Consider the following 20990-nt stretch of genomic DNA (forward strand, 5'->3'; position numbering starts at 1 on the left):
CACTTCCAATTTCAAATCCTGTGTACACTCTGGTGTCCTGCACCAGGGAGAAAATATCACTATCAACAATAACATAGTGAATGATACTTTTCTTATATCTTGCTTCTTCTCTCCATGTGAATTTGTGCACAATTTTATGTTGGAACATGGTGTTAGTAATAACCAGTCCATGTCCTAAGCAGAAATCCAACAGGTATTTGCCATTATTATTAGCTTTGCTCTTTTCTCCAAATTTTCCCAATATATTTTTGTATGTCTGACAATAATTTCCTACTCTGCTATTTAGATCCCCAACAAGAACCAACTTTTCCTTTTTCATTGTGTCAGCTGCTTTCTCTAAATCCTCAAAAATTTCCTCCACTTCTACCTTCTGTGGGACCATAGGCACAAATAAGTCTCATTGTTCAGTTCCCCATTCTGATATTTGCCCACATCACCTAACTTAAGACTGCCTGCTTTTCCAGAAGACAGCCTCGTATTTAGTGTTGAATACAATAGCTAATCCTTCTTTTCCTTGGTTGTCATTGCCTGAATATAACATTTTGTATTTATTGCTCAGAAAGATCTCACCAGTTTTTGTCTTTTTTGTTTCAGTCACCCCTATTATGTCAATCTGGTACTTATCTAATTCCTCCACTAGCTCCATTTCTTTGCCATTCAGGCTTCGTATGTTGATAGTAGCGATCTTTAACTCTGGTGATGTTGAGTTAGGGTGTTTTTTCATATTAGTTCCTGTAGTTGACTTTTTGCTGTTCACCCTGGTTCCCTGGTAAAAACAACAGGGGCCTTGTTTAACTGGCCGACGCCCCAGCTGGAATGAAATTTTGTCATGTTGTAACATCATTTTGTATTTTGGTTTAAGCCAATAAGAATACAATTTGGTCGGCTAAATCCCAAATTGCCAGCCTATCCTCATTCGTTCAGTATCCAGATAGATACCCAACAGGGTGCACCATGAATAGGTGAGGATTGGACATTGGCTCAGAAGCCCTAGTCGGTTCTCCACATTCCTTTAAAGGCTATGTGGAGGTCTCCTCTCAGTTATACAGCTTTGATTCTTAAGCACCCTGATCTGGGATATTATTATTGTAAATTAACTTAAATGACTGAGTAAGAGACAAAGAAAATCCAAAAATAATATCTTTATTTAAAAACAATTAATATTAGTGTAAATTCATGATATTGATTTAATAGTGTGTGTAAAATGTTTGTGTTTTATAAATTATAAATAAAATTTATCTACTAAAATTTAGTTTATTAAAATTAAATTAAAAATAAATAAATGTAAGATAATCTGATATCGCTAAATATCAAATATCATGCACTACATGTAATTTGTAATCTCTGGGACTGACAACTATTGAAGAACTAGAAATAGGGAGAGAGAGAGAGAGAGAGAGAGAGAGAGAAAATATATACCAACTTTACTGCAAAACAGATGCTGTCAAATGTCGGTCGATTGGTAGAGCCTGTGCTACTAATGGCTCACGCAAAAAGTTAAGCAAGTTTGGGCATGGTTAGTAGTTGGAAGGGATCAATCGTTTGATGCTGTTGGCACGCTCTCCCTCGATGAGTCTTTGGACTCCCTGGAGGTGTCACATAATAATAATTAATATCACACTATTATTAAAAACAGTCACTGAATGTTTTTAAAAGGTAGGAAATTCATATCTTTCAAACAGTCAGGAAGTAAACATTTCACTTTTGTTTTTAATTATTTTAACCAATCCAGCATGAGAGGTCACAAACCAATAACACAATAGTGCCATATGATGGCAAATGGTTAGGAGAAAGAAAGAATCTGTTCACGTGTTTCTTGAACAGTTGGAGGTCATAGCCCCCCCCTCAGGAAAAAACAGTGTGAAGAAGATTGTTCCAAACAACAGACAGATGGAATGAAAGCGAATGAGAAGTTAAGTAAGTTTGAAGATGAGCTATATAATTTGTAATACATGCTGATCAGTAACTGCTGTTTTAGCTCTATTTGAGGGAAAGCGGAAGAATGGTGTGTCCCATTGCAGTGCAGCATCCATGAAAATACCTACAGAAAACAGAGCACCCCTCTGAAAAAAAGGTGACTGAGTGAGTCTGTGAGAGAGAGAGAGGGGATTATCTATTAAAAGGAACATTCTCTTCTGAATAGCATCAAGCACTCCTGGCATCAATCTTCTGTGGTTTGTATTATCCATTGCAATAATTATGATAGAACCACAACAAAACTAAAACATCTTTTTTTAAAAAAGTTTATGACATACCACATTATAGGAAAAAGGATATTTCTAATTTGAAAACATATAGTGCAGAATGATTTTTAATACATAAACAGATGCTGACAGAACTACTGTTAAACTGAGAGTGTATATCATGTTGAGATATCAGACAGGCTTCATGCTGTGTAACATCACATCTATTGTGACCAAATTCGGTGTGTCCTTTATGATGGCTGATTAAAGCTGGTTTGGAACAACGCCTCAATTTTTATTACACTGTGCTGGCATATGGTGTCATTTCAGAGGATTCTTTAAGCACAGTCTGTTTCCAAAGCAGATATGTTTTTGTTAGTAGTATGATAAGCTATACCTGATTTATGAGCTATCTTTTTCTCTATATCGCTGATATTTTTTTCATGCAAATTTCTCCCAAATATCCTGTCTGTGCAATGTAACAAGACATGCCATACATGCAGAATTATTTATAAAGGACTGGCCTTTAGGCAAATGAGATTGCTGACCTAAGCATCAGAGATTTTCATCATGGTTGTGATAGCAACTTTGAGGTTATACTGTTTCAATACAATATCATACCATATACTGAATTTAATAGCTATATTTTTTAAGTGTAAGGAAGCCTCTGAAATAACATCATGTCAAATATAGTGTAATATAAATCAAGGCTCCATCCTGAATCAACTGCAGTTGGCCTAGATAAACGACTTAAGATACTTCTAACTAGGTTATGACAGACATTACACAGCATAGATCAACAGTGAAGCATGCATATAACATCTCAATATACACTATCCATTTAACAGGGATTCTATAATGTCAGTTTAAATAATAAAAATCATTCTGCTACTTCATGTTTTCAAATTAAAAATATCTTCATTTCTGAAGAAGTATGCCAGTGTATAAGAAACTAGTTAGAATAATTTAAAAAAATATATTTATAGATTTATAAGTAAAGTGGGATCTTATGAAAAATAACATTTTAAAATAATTTAAAAAATTTGAATGATAAACTCTTAAGTATAGATTAAGAGTTTATCATTCAGATCTTTGTAACTATCCATAACTATGATAAAAAACCATTTGTTATCCACTGAAAGCATTCACTTTTAATACCATCTCTACCTATCTAAATGCTTCTTTTCTTAAATCTAGAATATTATAAAATCAAATAAAATGAATCACAAATGTCAGTTAAATTAACAAAATTTAAAAAAGAAAAAAGAAAACAAATTACTGTATACAGAATTGTAAATTTTCAAAATGATCTAATTAAGTGTGTATATTCCTAAAAATTAAAGAAGTTACTAGAAATTATGGAGATTATAGAAATTCAAAGATTACTCATCAAGTCATCTAGTAATCAGTTCACTACTAATTAAATCAAGGATTAGAGTTATTTAGAGTTAAGTCAAGGCAATAAATGGCATGAGGCATTTTTTTTTTTTTTTAAATATTTAACTACGTGTGCATAAGCAATCTCCTTGTCCTACAGGAGTAAAAATCCAAGCTTCTGGAAGAGGACACGTGGCAACATATCAGCTAACTCATCTTTGGTTGCTCATCCTTGTGAAGACTCAACATCCAATGGAATCCAATCCAAGGGCTTTCCAATCAAAGGCATGTGTTGTTCATCCAACTGTACTATGAAGGCATTCCTGATTAAGCTAAGACACTGAGTAGTTTGCTGGCACTTACTCGAAAACTAAAATTATATTTAACATCATTCCTATGAACTATTTCATTATTTTTTGAAATATATTTGTTTTGATGTATATTAATATGCATGTTTTGACTGAAACTTTAATGAATACTCTTTAAACACTAAAGCTTCAGTATTTAATGAGTTTTATGCATTTCAAAAAACAGCAAAAAAAGTTTTATGCATTTCAAAAAACAGCAAATAACAATAATGCCTTATGAAATTTTAAAATTGTAATTTTTTTTACAAAACTTATTTTTTAACATATGTTAATCTTAATGTGCTTCCTATAGGTGGAAGTATGCAATTAGTAGTGTATAGTGTGCTTTATGAGGTGTCAGCCAGGGTGGCTGGATTTGTGAGGTAGTGGGTAAGTGTTTGTGAGAAAACAGGCAGATGGAAGTGCTTTGATGTGGGGTGTTTTAAAGTTGAGTGAATGTGTTGCTGGAGGTGAAGACCAGAGTGGGCAGGTATTTTCAGGTGGAAATGGGTGGATATGTCAATTGCACCTGTGACATCACTTACAGTAATACGTCCACAGGAGTATATGGAAAGTAGCAGCCATGGTGGACGTGTGTTTCATAGAAATGGGTAGAGTGTTTCAGGTGGGAGAAACAGCATTGCAATGCCCCTGTGACAATGTACGAACAGAAGGAGAGTGATTCTTTTAGGTGGAGCACAGCAGGTGGATGGGTTTACCCTAGTCTCCAAGGGCTGAATGCCAGAGGTAGCTCTGAGGGCTTGCTGACTTCATTATTTGGCTCTGAGGGCCACCAGGCCTTCAAGAGCAAATTGACCATTTAAAGTCAGTGAAACGAACAAATCACTACTAAAACACAAACAAAAAAAACATCCAAAAGAAAAAAAAAATGACAAAGCCAATACTACAAATGCTGTGGCCAACAAGAATCAAACACCAGTAGCTTTCCAGATTTGGCGATTTCTGTTCGTTTGAAGTGGATTATGTAGTGTTATAGTTTCTTTTTTAGAATTAGTTTTGTGGTGATGAAAACACAGTGTCAGTTGAACTGACGTCTATATAAACAGAATTTCTACTCACCTCATACCTATCATGGTGCAGTCAGATGATATTCACTAGAATGTTTAAGAAATAATCTTTCCACACCAAGAGAAATGGCACACCGCACATTGAGAGAAATTTGATGTTAAGTTAAATAATACTACCTGTGACATCTTCATCAATGACTAAGTAAGCAATCATTGTAACAGATGAATATACAGAATGCAATATAACAGAATGCAATATAGCAAGAATAACGATGTTTTTCAATTTTATTTTCACTTTTATTACTAGAATTTGCATAATGTAAACTATACAAAGCATAGTTAAAGTTATAGAACTTTAAATTCCTTTCTGCAAAGAAAAACAGATGACTCTCATGTAATTATTTGAAGTTAGTGAATAAATGATCATGATTTAAACAAGGAAAAGAAAGACAATCATTATGGCATTCATATATTTGCCTGTGTAGTGATTTCAACTTCCTGAAAGTTATTTTCAAGAAGATCATAAAATTTTTCTTTATGAAAAGAAAGAAAAAATACTCCATATTATCAAAAGTAAATGTAAATGTTCATTTTGCTTGTTTGTTAAAGGAAGGTCACGCTTTAGTAATTTGCTTATATTTTATAACAATGTTACAGCCGAGTTGGATACACTATGATAATGTTGAATTTTTCTAAGGATTTTGATAGGATATTACACAAAAGGCTGTTGCATAAACTGGAGAATATGGGATTGGAATACAAACTCTTGAATTGGATCAGGACATGATTGATAGATGGATATCAAAAAGTAGTATACAGTCGGTTTGAATCTGCCAGATTTAAGGTGACCAGTGGTATACCTCGGTTCGGTCCTTGGGTTATTATTGTTCAATCTGTACAATAATACTTCAAGTACAATAATATCTGTACAAATGGTTGCCAATGATGTGAAGATAGGGCAATCAGGGATGCTACTGATATTCAGCACTTACAAAATGATTCAAATAGGCTGGAAATTTGGGGAAATGAAAATGGCAGTCAGTTTAATGTTAGTAAAGTGTAAAGTTATGCACTTTGGCATGATTAGAGTTCCAGCAGCATATTATATTAGTGGTATTATGCTACAAGAAACTGAACAGGCAAGAGATCTTGGCATATTGGTGGATAGGAATTTGAAGTTGCAAATACAACTCAGAGGATAATTGCAATGTTGAAGCAAACCTTGACAAGTAAGGATAAGGAAGTCGTTTTGTCTCTCTATAAGGCTTTGATAAGACCATACCTGGTCTTAGCTTTGATAAGACCATATTGTGTGCAGATTTGGTCTCCCAGATTCCAAGGGGATAAAGAAGCTGTGGAAAGCGTGCAAAGAAAAGTTACAAAGATTATATCTGGATTATGGGATTTCAATTATGAGGACAGATTGCGAGTATGTCGATTGCAGACTCTGGTTAATAGGAGAAAGAGGGGTGATATGATAGAGGTCTATAAACTTTTGAATGAATGTTATAGGACAGTGGTGTTCAACCTTTCTACTACCCAAGCTACTTTTCTATAAAAAGTTATCTGGCGATCTACTCTCTTATATATAAGTTATTCGGCAATCTACTCTCTTATATAGATCACGTTCCCCCAACCTGATATCTGATTATGCACAAATAAACAACTAAAAAAAAATACACAACAAAAAACTTTATTTGTTTATTTAAAAATTTATTTATTGCTTTTAATTATTTTAATAGAACAAATATTTTAATATAACAAAAAAAAAATATATATATATATATTGGAATAAAATATGTATTTCTCTATTTTGGAAAACCAAAGTTAGAAAAAACAACAGATTGATTACAAACTCACAAGTTACAGGAAATGCTGGTTGATTAAAAAAAAAAAAAAGTTAATGTGAAATTTGGCATTGTTCGGACCTCACAATATTTTCATAGTCAAGTTGATATGAAGAAGTGGCCAATCGCAGACAATCATCCAAATGATCATTTGTAATTTAGGTTTCTTAATTGATTTTTTATGATGGTCATATTTAAAAAAGCGGATTCTGTCCGCTTTTCAAATATGTCCGAAAAGTAAGTCGATCTGAAACGACAGAATTTTTCGTGCAATATCAGTTAATATTGGAAATTTTTCATATGTATACTTCCAAATGACTTCATTGTTTATTGATTTTAAATGTAAACTATTCTGAATATTTTTTATCTCAAGTTCTACTTCAGCTTGGTTTATATCAAACAGCCCACTAATTTTATTTGAAATTTCTGTGATGTTCAAGTTTTCTTGAAATGGATTATTGATAAAAGATACAATCATTTCAGTTTTATTAAAATCTTTAAATCTTGAATTTATTTCTTCCTCAGCTAATTCTATTTCACGAATAAATTCTTTTAAATCATAGCGAAGCATTTCTTGATTTTGTTCAAAAAAGTTTAATAAATATGGGAGATGTCTAAATTCGCGGTCATTTATATTTTTCTTTAATAAAAGTAAGTATTGTTGGAAAGTTTTTATTGAACTTAACATGTCGATTAAATTTTTATCTCTACCTTGTAACTCTAAATTTAAATTGCTTAATTTCGTACAGAAATCTACTAAAAATGATAAGTGTAACAACCATCTTTTTTTTTCACTCAACTGTGGATAAATATCTCCTTTTTCATCAATAAAATTTTTTATATTGTTAATTAATACAAAAAATCTTTCTAAAAAGTAACTTCTGCTGAGCCAGCGAACATTACTGTACAACAGAAGTTCCCTATCATCATCTGCTTGTAATTTAAATAACTGCCGTTGAGGGGCTTTTCCTCGAACAGAATTTACAATTTTAAATGTAATATCCAAAACAACTTTTGTGTTTAATCTTTTACTATACAATACTTGTTGGTCAATAATACAGTGGTACGTTAAAAAATCTGAATATTTGTCATCGTTTTTACATAATGAAATGAAGCCTGATTTATTACCTATCATTACAGGAGCACCATCAGTAGTAATAGACACAAGTTTAAAAAGCGGAAGTTTGTGTTGTTTCACAAATTCATCAAATGCCGAAAAATTGTCTTCTCCCCTAGTCATTCCCAATAATGGTATAATTTTCAAAAGTTCTTTACTTGAATAATCTTGAAATACCAAGCAAATAAATACCATTAACTGAGCAATATCAGTGAAGTTGATTCATCAAATTGTAATGAAAACACAACACACTGGTGAATGTCTGACTTTCACCTGGCCTGGAAACTTTTCTCCGGCAATTGGAACTCTTCCTTTCGGCAATTTGAAACCTTGTCTGCGGCCTAGAAGTAGTCTCTCTCTAGCGACATCTCGAACTGAGAAGCTTTTTTCTGGAAGCGAGAAACTCCTCTCTCAAGCAACGTGGATCCGGGCAGTCTCTCTGACAACGACTCTGGACCGGGCGGCCTCCTCTCTGACAGCAATTCTGGAACCGGAACCCCTTCTGCTTGCTTCAGTCCCTTTTTATTAGGCCTCCTCTGAGACTTCACATGAAGTTTGGCAACCCCCAAAGAATCGGTATGAGTCTTTCATCTTAAGTTTCAAGTTCAGCACGCCTTTTGTTCTCCTCCGCTTTCTTTTGATTGTAAGTTGCCAGCCATCGGAAAGTTGTTTGAACTCTTTCTGACTGACTTTGGAGATGTTTACACTTAGAGTCTGCAAGCCTTTCTCATACATACAAGTTTCAATAACAATCTTTCTAATGCTGCCATGTACAGCTTCGGCAACAAAAACATTGCCTTTGTTTTTAACACTCTAACATATTCTTATTAAAGCAGTATATACAGTTAGCTTCAAAAGAGTTATTTACAAAAACATCTAATACAAACTATACCGAGACAAAGTTTTTTTTTTATAATATTCACATGGGACTTAACCTGAGTAAAAAAATCATGTAATGTGCTTTGGAATATTTAATATTTAAGCTACAATCGAGTTTTTACACTTTGCTTATAATTGTATTCACTCAGCTCGCTGTTTGACTTCCACTGATCCAAATTAATTCATTTATCCGGACTTATAAGAAAATTACTGATTTGATAATTTTAATGAAAAATAAATAAACAATAGCAATATACTTAAAGCGAATTAAAAATAATACAAAATAATGATAAATAAAATATGTTTTCAGTTTTAATTAAATTTGTAACTAAGGAGGAATTCACAAGAGATCTACCAAAAATCGTTCCGCGATCGACGGGTCGAACACCCCTGTTATAGGATATGATCTGATGATAATTTTCATTATATGTAAGGCGGGGGGGGACAAGGGGGCACCAATGGAAGTTAAATTTATTTGCAGTCAAGAGAGGGATGAGAACTAGGTTTTTCTCCCAGAGAGTAGTGAGTAAGTGGAATAGTTTACCTTTAGGGGTAGTGAGTGCATCTAGTATGAATGAATTTAAAAGAAGGTATAACAGATGGTTTAGGGTAATTTATAGACTCCCTCGATGAGTTTTTGACTCCCTGGAGGTCTTAGATAATAATGATAATAATAACATTAGTGAATGTAGATGGCATGCATATGAAAGAAGTGAACAAGATTGTTCAAATAACGAGTGTTCACTTCACTTAGAACTATCAGCCAGACATATGTAACACGGTGCACAAAAATCTACTACTACTACACTGAATGAAGAGAGAAGTGTATAAAAATTAGGTTTAACAGCTGTTGCATAACGTGGATATCAATTCAACAATAGGGACAGATGGGACTCTATGGAGCCTTGGAAGTAATACTATATCAGCAGATATACTAAAGGAATGTCAACTTAAATGGCTTGGCCTTGGAGATGTTTGTATAACTTGGGTCTCAGCTCAGCCTCCCTCGATGCATCCTTGACACCCTGGAGGTCTCAAGTAATAATAAATTTGCTTTTGTTTTAAATTTTACAGGGGAATAATTTCTAGTGTTCTGTTTGGCAGCACATTTGTTTCTATGCTGTATAGTGGCAATCTGATCACATCTGACAGTGCATAGCTCTGCCCGCCTGATCAAGTGCCTGCTTACATAATGAGTATCAAAGCCACATATCGTCATGTACTGTCAATTGTTTAAGTTTATCCATAAGCCAGTAGTTTTGCTATGCAAAAAACAAAATATTTGCCTAACCTTGTATTTTGTCTATGTACATATACCTTTAAACCCTTGATGTGCAACTTCGTTTAATGGGGAAGCCACTTAATTGGACCAAATTATGCTATTCCTGATGTAGCCCAACTGGAATCCACTGTATATATAAACTTTATTATTTAGTTGTAAATTACAATTTCTTGCAAACATGCATTTTTCATTAAAGTAAAGCAGAGTGTTTGAAAAACTGGAGATGAATAATCTGAAGTTGCAAAAAAATTAGTAGTGATCTAATCTGCAAATCCCATCTGGGCATAAAGAACCTTTATAAGTGCTTTTTAATTTAACCATTATTCAGTCTCATATAGAGGCAGAATTTTTCATATCAGAAAATTTGCTTTTTAATCCTATAAAACATACAAACCAACCAGAGAATAAGCATTTTGAGTCACTGTAGACAGGATAAAGTGCCCTATCATGACATTTGACATTTTAATTATATATACACTCGGGTCTCTTTTTATGCATATCTTTTTTATCCAGTTTTGAAATTATGCACCGTATAACTTCAAAAGTTATGTACCGTTGCACATAAAGAAAAGCATTTTGCAGCACATTCTGGGGTAATGTGTAAGCAATGAGTGTCTGTGAAGTTTAATTTTGCATGTGAGTAAGTTTGTGTTTGTCTTTCACTATCATAAGTCTAAATTTTGCTAATTTTTATTTTAAAGATTTAATTTGGCCGAATGGAGAAAAAAAAAAAGCACCAAATAAAAGCAATTTCTTTGGAAATGAAAATTGCAATTTTAGATCGCTTAGCAAAAGGAGAGGGATCTATGGCGATTGGTAAACATTTTAATTTAGGCGAATCTAGAAGAGCAATTAAAAAGAATGAAGTCGCACTAAGAAATCTGTCATTTCTGGCACAAAACTAAGTGCCAAATTATCATCGTACTCAAGAAATGCTTTATTAGGAAAAAATGGAACGAGCGCTCGTAATTTGGATTGAAGAATTAACTCAAATAAGAATTCCTATAAGTGGTTATTTAATTAAATAAAAAGCTCTTCAGTTTTATGAACAGATTAAGCAATTAGAGCATCTACTTTTGCTTCCCAGGCTGATAAAGAATTTTTGGCTAACAAAGGATGGCTAACCGGGTTTTTAAAAAGGAATGCATTTTTCATAATGTGAAGATTACAGGTGAGGTCGCAGCAGCCAAAAATTTTCAAGAGAAGTTAGTCAAAATTATTGAAGATGGTGGATGTTGTCCTGATCAAGAGTTTAACGCTGATAAAACAGGATTGTTTTGGAAGAAAATGCCTAGTCGAACTTGCATCGCAAAGTCTGAGAAAAAAGCAAGTGGGTTTAAAGCAAGCAAAGATTGAATAACATTGTTACTTTGTAACAATGCATCAGGGGATCGAATGTTGAAATCCCTCCTAGTAAATCAATCTCTAAGACCACGTGCTCTAAAAGGCAAAGGTCTAAAACAGCTGCCTGTACATTGGATGGCTAATACAAAGGGTTGGAAAACAACTGCTGTATTTACTGAATGGTTCAATAATTGCCTTGTACCAGAAGTAGAAACATATATGAAGCAAAAAACTCTCGATTTTAAAGTTTTATTATTTGTTGACAATGCATCATGTCATCCGCATTTTGAACATCCAAATGTGCAGCTATTGTTTTTTTCCACCCAATACAACAAGCATTATTCAGTCATTAGATCAAGGCATAATTGCTACTTTTAAAAAATCAATCAAAATCAATTGCTACTTTTAAAAAATATTACATTAAGCACACTTTTCAAATTATATTGGATAAACCAGAAAACGAATCATTAACAGTAACTGGCATTTGGAAAAAAAAATTCTATTTTGGACTGCTTAAATCATGTTGCATCTGCTATCGCTGAAATAAGACCACAAACTTTAAATGCCTGCTGGAAAGCAGGCATTTAAATGGATGTGTTGGAAACATTGCAACCATCCAAACATCTATATTATCAGCTGAAATCATTACTTTGGCACATGAAATTGGTGGAGAAGATTTTGATACATTTAGCCAGAATGTTGTAGACAAATTGCTTGTGGATAATGCCTTAAGTGACGATGATATTATTGGATATCGATTAACTTTAGATCTCATCGAAGATCTAGAAAACGATAGTGAAGCAGAAGAAAAACCTGTCCCCCTCACTGCAAATATAATTCGAGGTCTTGAACTGTGAAATAAATTGGAAAATCATTTTCTTGTTAATGACACAAATTCTGAACGAGCCTTTAAATTCCAACGTGAGTTGAAGAAGTGTATGTCTGGATATCGCGAGCTGTATAAAAAAATTTGTAAAATCATCATCGCAAAGTTTAATCACTAATTACATTGTCAGAAGAAAAAAATCAGCACAGAACGAGGGTGAAGCTAATTCTGTTAGTGAAGAACAATTGCCTTTACCATACAGATCTGATGCACTGACTATATCTTCTGGTGATGAAAGTGATTTCTCACCAGTTCGTAAACATTGCCGAATATATCTAATAGCGACGATAATTCTGATGAAAAAATGTAAAAAAAAAAAAATGTTTTTTTTTTTTTACATTTTTACACTTTTCAATAAAATTAAATGAATAAAGCTTTAAAACAAAGACTTCACCCTGTAGTGGGTAGAAAAACAGGCTGTATATCAACATCATCATATTCTTATTTTCCTGAATTTTTATAAACTTTTTTATGCGATTTTAGGTTTATTTTAATTCATTGCTTCGGTTTTAGAAAATTATGGAACATATCCTTAATTTTTCAACATATGTTAGGTCTTTTATGTGCGATTTTTTATATGCAGTTTTCTGTGGAACATATCTACTGCATAAAAAGAGACCCAACTGTACTTAAAATAAAATTTAAAAGTTATAGCTACATACATAAAAAAACTTCTGCTATATCAAAAAGTTGTTTTGAAAGGAATGGTAAATTATATCATTTATCAGTGATTCTATAAAAATTTTTGACAGGTATATAAATTTTATACCCATCAAGAAATTACATTCTTGCTGAAGTCCATCATCATCATCAGCCTTCTTTAGTCCACTACTAAACTGAATGCTCTCCAGCTTTTTTCCATTTTGGCAGATCCTGTGCATGTCTCCATCATGTGTCCATATGTACATCCATATTTTAGCTTAATCTAAGCAAATAAAAGTTTGTGAATGAAGTAACTTCTGCTATTCTACTTTTAAGTATTAGGTAGTTGATTCATATCAAGTTATTCTTTATATCTCATGAGGCATAGTATATTACCTTCACAGGGTGTATAATGCTATATGTGGTGAGAATCATTATCTTGAATGGAATGTTTTGCATTATGAGATGCAAAGAGCAATTTGATATGAAGTGAACTGCTCTGTATGCAATTAACACAACTGTGAAGATACTTCACATGCAAGCATCTATTTGCCTATATCAGAGTAAAGTATGGATATGAAACAATATAATTTGTCATAATGCACATTATAATCTATAGCAATTACTACTAGATCATGCAGTAGTAATTACAATCTATAGCAATTACTACTGCATGGTCTAGGACACCTTCAAAATTCCAATTTAGTTTAAAAAAAAGAAAGAAAAAGGAATCCTGATTATACATTACCTAAGTTTGTTTCTCGCACCTTGTTATGTTTACAATCATTTCTCATTTTCCTAACAAAGTCATATGCAGTTTTAATATTTTCTGTAAGGTGCTGTTGACTGTCCTGCTTTCTGTATATATTTTTCTGCCATTCTTCATCTTTATTTATTCTGCAGCTTTGGATGTTAACATTTGCATTTTTAGATAAATAACATTTATTTTTATATTCTTGCCCAGAATGATCTTCAACATCAACATTCTGGTTCCAGTCAGATGTGCACCTGTTTTGCACTTCTAAATTATTATGTATTTTATTATGTCCTGAAGCTACTTCCAGAGTATCCTCTGAGTTACCAGTTATTGCATATGGCTTTGAAGCTGTTTCAGAAGTCTTGGAAATCTCTGATTTACATTCATTATGATTAAAATATTTCCCATGTTTCATTTTATTTCTGTTTATTATCTGCTTAATATTAGAATCCACACCTCTGACATCTGAAAATTGGCTACCTTCATCTGGAAAATTAATGCTTTCATTGTTCCTAATGAAAGGCAGTGTTTCTATACATTCTGATCCAAAATATTGCTGCTCAATGAAATTACCATTTTCTAGTACAGAATTATGCTGTTTACTAACTTTTTCAGACATGTTCAAAACATCAGAACATGAAGTTGTATTACTCTTTGAAATATACTCAACACAATTATTAGTTTTTACATCTCTTTCTGTGTCTAATTCAAAGTATTGCTGATCAAAAAAACTATAATTGAATGTCTTTGATGCATGATCTGAAATTACTCCAACTTCTCTTCCCATTTCACAATTCTGATGCTCTTGAACGTCTATATTTTTAAAACTACTTTGCTCGCAATCCCCATGAGTAGACTCATTCAAATAATCTGCACCATCTGTTAAAGCATTTCTCATGTTAGTTATACATGAAGAAAAACCTGTATTTTTATCATATGTGAGATCGGGTGCATCAGATTTCTTCGGCGAGTTATCAGAAAGAAAGCCATTACAACTGAAATCATTTGATTTGACATCTTCAGCAGCCGACGATACATTATTTATTTCACATATCTGTTCTGGATGTATAGAGTCAAACTTATACACTTGTTTAGATTGGCCAGATAGTGAACATGCTGGGTCCTTATTTCCATTTATTTTTTTCTTCATTTCTTGAATGTGTGACTCAATAATAAGTTTATTGTCATCATACTGACCATGATATACAGGTGAGTTATCAATGTCATATCTAATTTTTCCGTAAGGTGAATGCACAAATGTTTCATCACTAAACGATGCATCTCTCCTGCACGTTAAAAATTCAAATTTATCTACTGGCGATTCGGATGAAGTTGCCTCAATATATTTAACTCCCACATCACTTTCTATTCCAAGAAAATCTTCAGTACTTGAATCAGTACACGGAGAACTTATGTCTAGCTGATATTTAGCGAGTTCCTTTTCTTCCGCTAATGCATAAGTTTTCTTAAATCCTCGAAGCCTTCTCAACTGTTGAAACCTAATAAATGACCCTAACTGATAATACCGACGATACAACATCTTCGAAACCACAGGAGACACGCTCATTCCAAACGCCATATTCAAAATAAACGACACACGCCCTCTTTCGAAAATTAGCAAATTCGTCATAAAAAATAAACAAAAATACATTCAACTTTATATAAGAAAGAAACCTCCATATGGAGATCACCTGTGAGTCATTAATAATTACTATCCTGTACTGTATTTTATGCAAAATACTTCAGTTTCAGGCCACTTATAAATCAACAATTGCGGTGTGTGTGTGTGTGTTTCTCCCAGTAGTAATCCTACAAGGAGGAAATTTATTTTCTATATGCTCCATTGCATACAATCCATATATTATATGTATCTTCTAAAACAAAAATGGGTAACATTTATATTAAATTTACATTAATATTTTTGTATCAATATTCATATTTACATTTATATTTTTACATCCATATGTAAGCATCCTACACGGGACGAAAAACCCGAGTTTCCTGGAGAAAAAACCCGCTTGCCCGTGCCAGAGATCGACTAACTCGGGAACCGGTCGAAAAAAGGCTTAGAAAAATTTCTTCTAATTGCCGACTAGATTCGAAACAAAGAAGTCTTCCTTCGTGCGGTCAAGCGCCGTGGTGTGCAAACGCCACATCCACTGAGCTACACAGACTCTGAATGAATGAATGAATGAATGAAGGTAAAAGACAGTCACAAACATCCATGCCTAGGCGGGATTCGAACCCGAAGCCTCTTGGCTGGAGAGCAGATATGCTAACTACAGTCACCATGGGGGGGAGAAGACCCAACCCTCCCACAATAGGAGAGGACTTCACCCTGTAGTGGGTAGAAAAACAGGCTGTATATCATCATCATCATCAATACTTTTGGATAAGTTGCTATTTTGACAGTGGACACTCGTCTGCCGAGGTGATGATGTATTACATTAGGAGAATCCAGATGGAGTCCAGCTGACACTCATACAGAAAGTGATCAAATAAATAAATAAATCAGCTAATGCCTTTTATTCCCTTATAACCATAACATCATTGGCCAGAAGGGTGTAGCAAGATGCTTTTTTGTGCGATTTTTTATATGCGGTTTTCTGTGGAACGTATCTATTGAATAAAAAGAGACCCGACTGTACTTAAAGTAAAATTTAAAAGTTATAGCTACATACATAAAAAAACTTTTTGATTCCCCATTGTCTGATAGGGACGAATTGAAGAGGAAGAGTTTATGAGCTGTAAGCTCGCCCTGGGGAGGGGGGAGGCACGGAGATCACCCATCGTTGCTAGTATTTAGGATAGCTTTTGGCCTCTTGTGTTTGAAGCGGTCCGTTTCGTAGTAGCTTGCAGTATGTTTCACTAGAGTTTGTAGGAAGGAGTAGATGTAAGGGATGTTTGTATCTCTATGCAGTTGGACGGTTCTTACAAACCATGGTGCTCTAGGATCATGCGCAAACATTTGTTTTGCACTCTCTATAGCTTGAGAAAGTTCGATGTGTGGCTCCAGGCTGGAGATGCATATGTTACTATTGGCCAGATCGTCAGCTGGTAGAAGAGTACTTTGATTCTGGTATTTAGATTGCATTTTCTGTTTATTAGAAGGTAAAGTTGTGGGATGGCATTAGATGCTTTCGCGCATATGGCTTTGATGTGTGGGTTGAAGGTTAATCTTTTGTCCAGTATAACCCAAAATATTGGTTTCTGTTTTCCAGGGGATTTTGGTGTTGAATAGGTGAAGGTCCTCCTTGGGAGATACCAATCTTCTGGTGAAAAGCATCGCAAATATCTTTTGAGGATTCACTTGTAATCTCCATTTGGAGAACCATTGTTCTAGTTTTAGTAGATTTTCTTGCAGTTTTTTGGTGACGAGATGTGGTTGTAGAGATCTGGCTGGTAATGCTGTATCATTCGCATAGAGTGCTAAGATGGACGACATTTGGTTGTGCGGGATGTCTGTCATATACATCGAAAATAAGATCGGTGCCAGTAGGGACCCTTGGGGAACTCCTGCTGAGATCCGTCGCTGATATGAAACTGTTCCATTTATTTTTACTTGTATGTGTCTGTCCTGGAGGTATGATTTAATTAAGTGGACTATTCTTGATGGTATGCCTGAGGAGATGAGTTTATGTAGTAATCCGAAGTGCCATATTTTATCGAAAGCTGTAGCTATGTCGAGGAAGACTGCCCCAGTGTGCTGATGCCAATTGTAGCCGGTGGTGATGTACTCAATTAGCCTATGAATTTGTTGAGTAGTACTGTGATGTTGTCGAAAGCCGAAATGTTCCTTTGGAAGGATATTTAACTCATTTGATGAGGCTTGGAGTTTGGAGAGAATGATTTTTTCGGCAATTTTGCCTAAGTTTGAGATCTGGCCGATGGGTCGATAGCATTCAGGCAGGTGTGGATCTTTACCTGGTTTAAGCACTGGGGCCACATCTGCGACTTTCCAATAGGAGGGAAATAATTGAGTCTGATCATGGCGTTAATTATTGTGGTGAGATGTAAACTGCCCTTTGGGGCAGCAGTTTAATAATTCTATTTGTAATGCCGTCATGACCAGGGGCTTTTTTTTATTCTTTAGCTTCTTTATGACTTCATAGATTTCCGCTGGTGAGGTGACTGCAGATTTGTTGTTGTAGGTGTTGGGGAGTTTTAGTACATATCTGACATGGCGGTGGATTTTGTAGACATGATTGACGTCCAAGTTCTCGTATGCAGGGCTACACTGTTTTTCTAGGATTTTTTTGCTATCTCTCAGCTTTTTCTGCGTCCGTGGGTACGAGATCCAGGTCTGACTTGAGTGGTGGGAAGAGATTTGTTTTTGTTTTTGAGTTTTCTTAATATCTGCCAGATGGAGTGTTCGCCGGGTGATATAGAGGCTAGTTTGGCTTCCCATGTTTCGTTCCTGTGAATTTTAAGTGCTTCTCTAACTTCATTGTTTAGCATGTTGAGGATCTTTTTGTCTTGAGGTGCACGAGTGTTATGGTACCGTTTCCTTGCTTTGTTTTTTTGTCTGTAATTAAATCCATGATGTCTTTGGGTAGTCGAATAGGCTTAAAGGTGGTTTTAGTAGAGGTGAAAACCTTTGTGACTGTGTTGATTTGCTGGGTCAGGCTTTTCACAGTATTTTCAATTTCTTTTATGGAGTTAATGTGAGGGACGGGTCCGATGTGTTCCAGTAGTACTTTTGATAGTTTCATCCATGAGATGAAGGAGTGGGAGGGAGGCGACAATTGTTCTTGCATTCCCAGCTGGAGCAGGATTGGGTTGTGATCAGATGTCAGCTCGTTTAAAAAGTCTAGGCTTTTTAAACTTTTTAAACCGTACCTTAATATTTTGCAGGATAGCAATGCCAAGTATGTCAGCTGTACAGTACGTACTGTGATTTGTTGGTTCGGTGGGGCCTGTCACCACTGCGTAATTTGAACTGGAGTAGTTGAAGAAGATGTGGCCGTTTCTGTTGGTGGTTTTGCTCTAAATGCGAAACATCCATGCAGGATGTTTCGCATTTAGGTCACCGGCAATGATTACTTGTTCTTTATTGCCCTGGATGGCATCCAGATCTGAATGCAGCAGATTCTTTGACAGAGGTTATAAGCTGCATAAAGTGTTAGGTTGTGGGTACTGCTATTCCTGTGAACTCTAGATTTCTGGTTGAGGGGTTGGTCACAGAGTGTTGTTTGATATAGTTTTTTTATGAAAATGGCGGTGCCATCGACTCTGTAGTTTAGTCTGTCGTTTCTGTGGAGGAGGTATCCTCTAAGTTTGGGGTTGTCTGCTGGTCTTAAGTGAGATTCATTTAAGAGGATGATGTCGGGGTTGTATCTCACTGAGAATTCTTGGAGTTCCAGAACCTTGTTTCTAAGTCCATTCGGGTTCCTCGCGATTATCTGTAGAGAATCTAGGGTGATTTTGTTTTTATGCATTTATGAGAGCTGCCAGGATGGATTGGGTTTCTTGTAGAAATCTTTTTCTGGAGTCCGACGAGGGGTGTTAGATTTGCTAAAGTTCTGCAGCATATTTGCGAGGGAGTTTGTAATGACGTCTGCTAAATTTGTGTGGTATTGTTCCTGAGTGGTTTTTGTTGAGCGGACTACGTCTGCATAGGTCTTCGAATGCCGTTTGTGGTTTGCTCCGATCGGAGCTTCTGGTTGCAGCAGTTGGTTCTCGATCGTATTATGTCGCCCTCTGGTGGGTTGAGGAGCTGGGGCTAGTGCTAATGATTTTTGTAGACCAGTAGAGGAAGCAGATCTGTTTTTTTGGGTTCTTTGTAGTTTGCTGGATGAGGGACCCCTGCAGTTTGTACATTTAGCCTCGGTGGATTTTCGCTTCCTGCAGGTGTTTGTGGGGTGGCTCTCACCACATTTTAAGCACTTACAATCTTTGCATAATCTCTGGGCATGACCATACTTTTGGCACCTGTGGCACTGTCCTGGTGCCCTTTTTCTTAGTGGTTCTAGGCTGATTTTTAGCCCGCAAATCGATGTTAGGTCGTATATGTTTTTTGTTTGCGTGGCGGATCTCTACTAAGACGAGTAGCATCGGACTTTTGTCCGCTCTGGTCATTCTGCTGACCTTTATAGTTGGTAGGTCTTGGCAGCAGAGATCGCCGGCTATGTCTTCTGTAGGTATATTCTCTGATTCTCCATGAAGCACGTTCAGGCTCCTCTCCGAGTCGAGAATGAAGGTGTGGTATTGTACACTTTTGGTGTCTAGCTCCTTTGTGAGTCTTCGGTAGTCCATTATAGTGGCGGGCTGGATTTTGATGCGCTCGTCTAAATTCTTTGCTGTTGTGTACGCTATCTGTAGTCTAGCCATGGTGGCCATTAGTTCCGTCCACCTGCTCTTTTCTCTTAGGATAATTGGGGCACTTTCTCTTTAGTGGAGGCAGGGGAGTCAGAGTTGTGTCCATCTTCGTCCATACCATCCGTGGGTGGTTCTGTAGCTTGTGTGTAGCGCTTTTTTCCGCGTGTGGGTATCACATTGGTCTTGGGGGGACCACCAAATCCAATTTTTCCTCTGTGTTAACAGTATCCTTGCTTTCATCATCGTCCCTCATTGTGGAGTACAGGTTCAAGGAGCCTGGCCATCCCACTTCAAATTTTTTGAGTAGTTTTTTTAGTAGACTTAGCGCCAGCCCTTTGTCCAGTGTTTCTATTAGGGCGTCTGTGTCTATTCCCTTCATTGTTAAGTCTAGTAGGTGTTGATGGGTGGGTTGGTGGTTCAGGACTTGCCTTGTCCCTTTCTTCCACAAAGTGTAGACTGACAGTCGAAATCTTCTTTGGGAGGCCGAAGACAACTGACGGGAAAAGGCAGGGAACAGGAGAGGGCCTGGGGAACTTGCATCAAAAAGCCGAAAGCTTACCTTTGCCTGGGATGGTGCTAATAGGGTGCTGAAATTGACTCAAACTCATCGCTACATGGGATATTGTTACCATCATTGTTTTCTTGTATTTCTACCCTAACTGGACTTAAGTCATCTGATATCATTAGTAGCACTCCTCGTCCTCTCCTATCTCTTCTGTCATTCCCAAAAATAGTATATCCGTTACACTCGATCCCACCTACCATATCTGATTATGATAGTCAGGTTTCACTAATGCCAACAATCTTAGTCCACATCGTATTCAATTAAGCAACAAACTCAACCCCTTTGTTTCTAATGCTCCTGGCATTTGTGTATAGACATAATAAATTACGACCTAGCCTATTCTTATAATTAGATATGCAATGTATTTGGTTTTGTTCTAGAATTTTCTCTTTTCCCTCCCCCAGACATACTTAAAAGG

The 20990-nt window shown here is 35.6% G+C and overlaps 1 protein-coding gene across 1 annotated transcript in view; it reads right to left on the reverse strand.

Moving 5' to 3' along the window:
- The window catches only part of LOC150093591 (uncharacterized), a 31083-nt gene extending 15815 nt beyond the window's left edge, over positions 1-15268 (reverse strand). Inside the window, exon 1 of the mRNA XM_090413226.1 lies at positions 13681-15268. Coding sequence (XP_090269352.1) covers positions 13681-15268 — 1588 coding nt within the window. The remainder of the gene's footprint in view (positions 1-13680) is intronic.
- Positions 15269-20990: the final 5722 nt, after the last annotated feature.

This window comes from Typopeltis vanoorti, chromosome 23, assembly GCF_054136105.1.
Source record: "Typopeltis vanoorti isolate ZY-2024b chromosome 23, IOZ_Tvanoo_1.0, whole genome shotgun sequence".
NCBI lineage: Eukaryota > Metazoa > Arthropoda > Arachnida > Uropygi > Thelyphonidae > Typopeltis > Typopeltis vanoorti.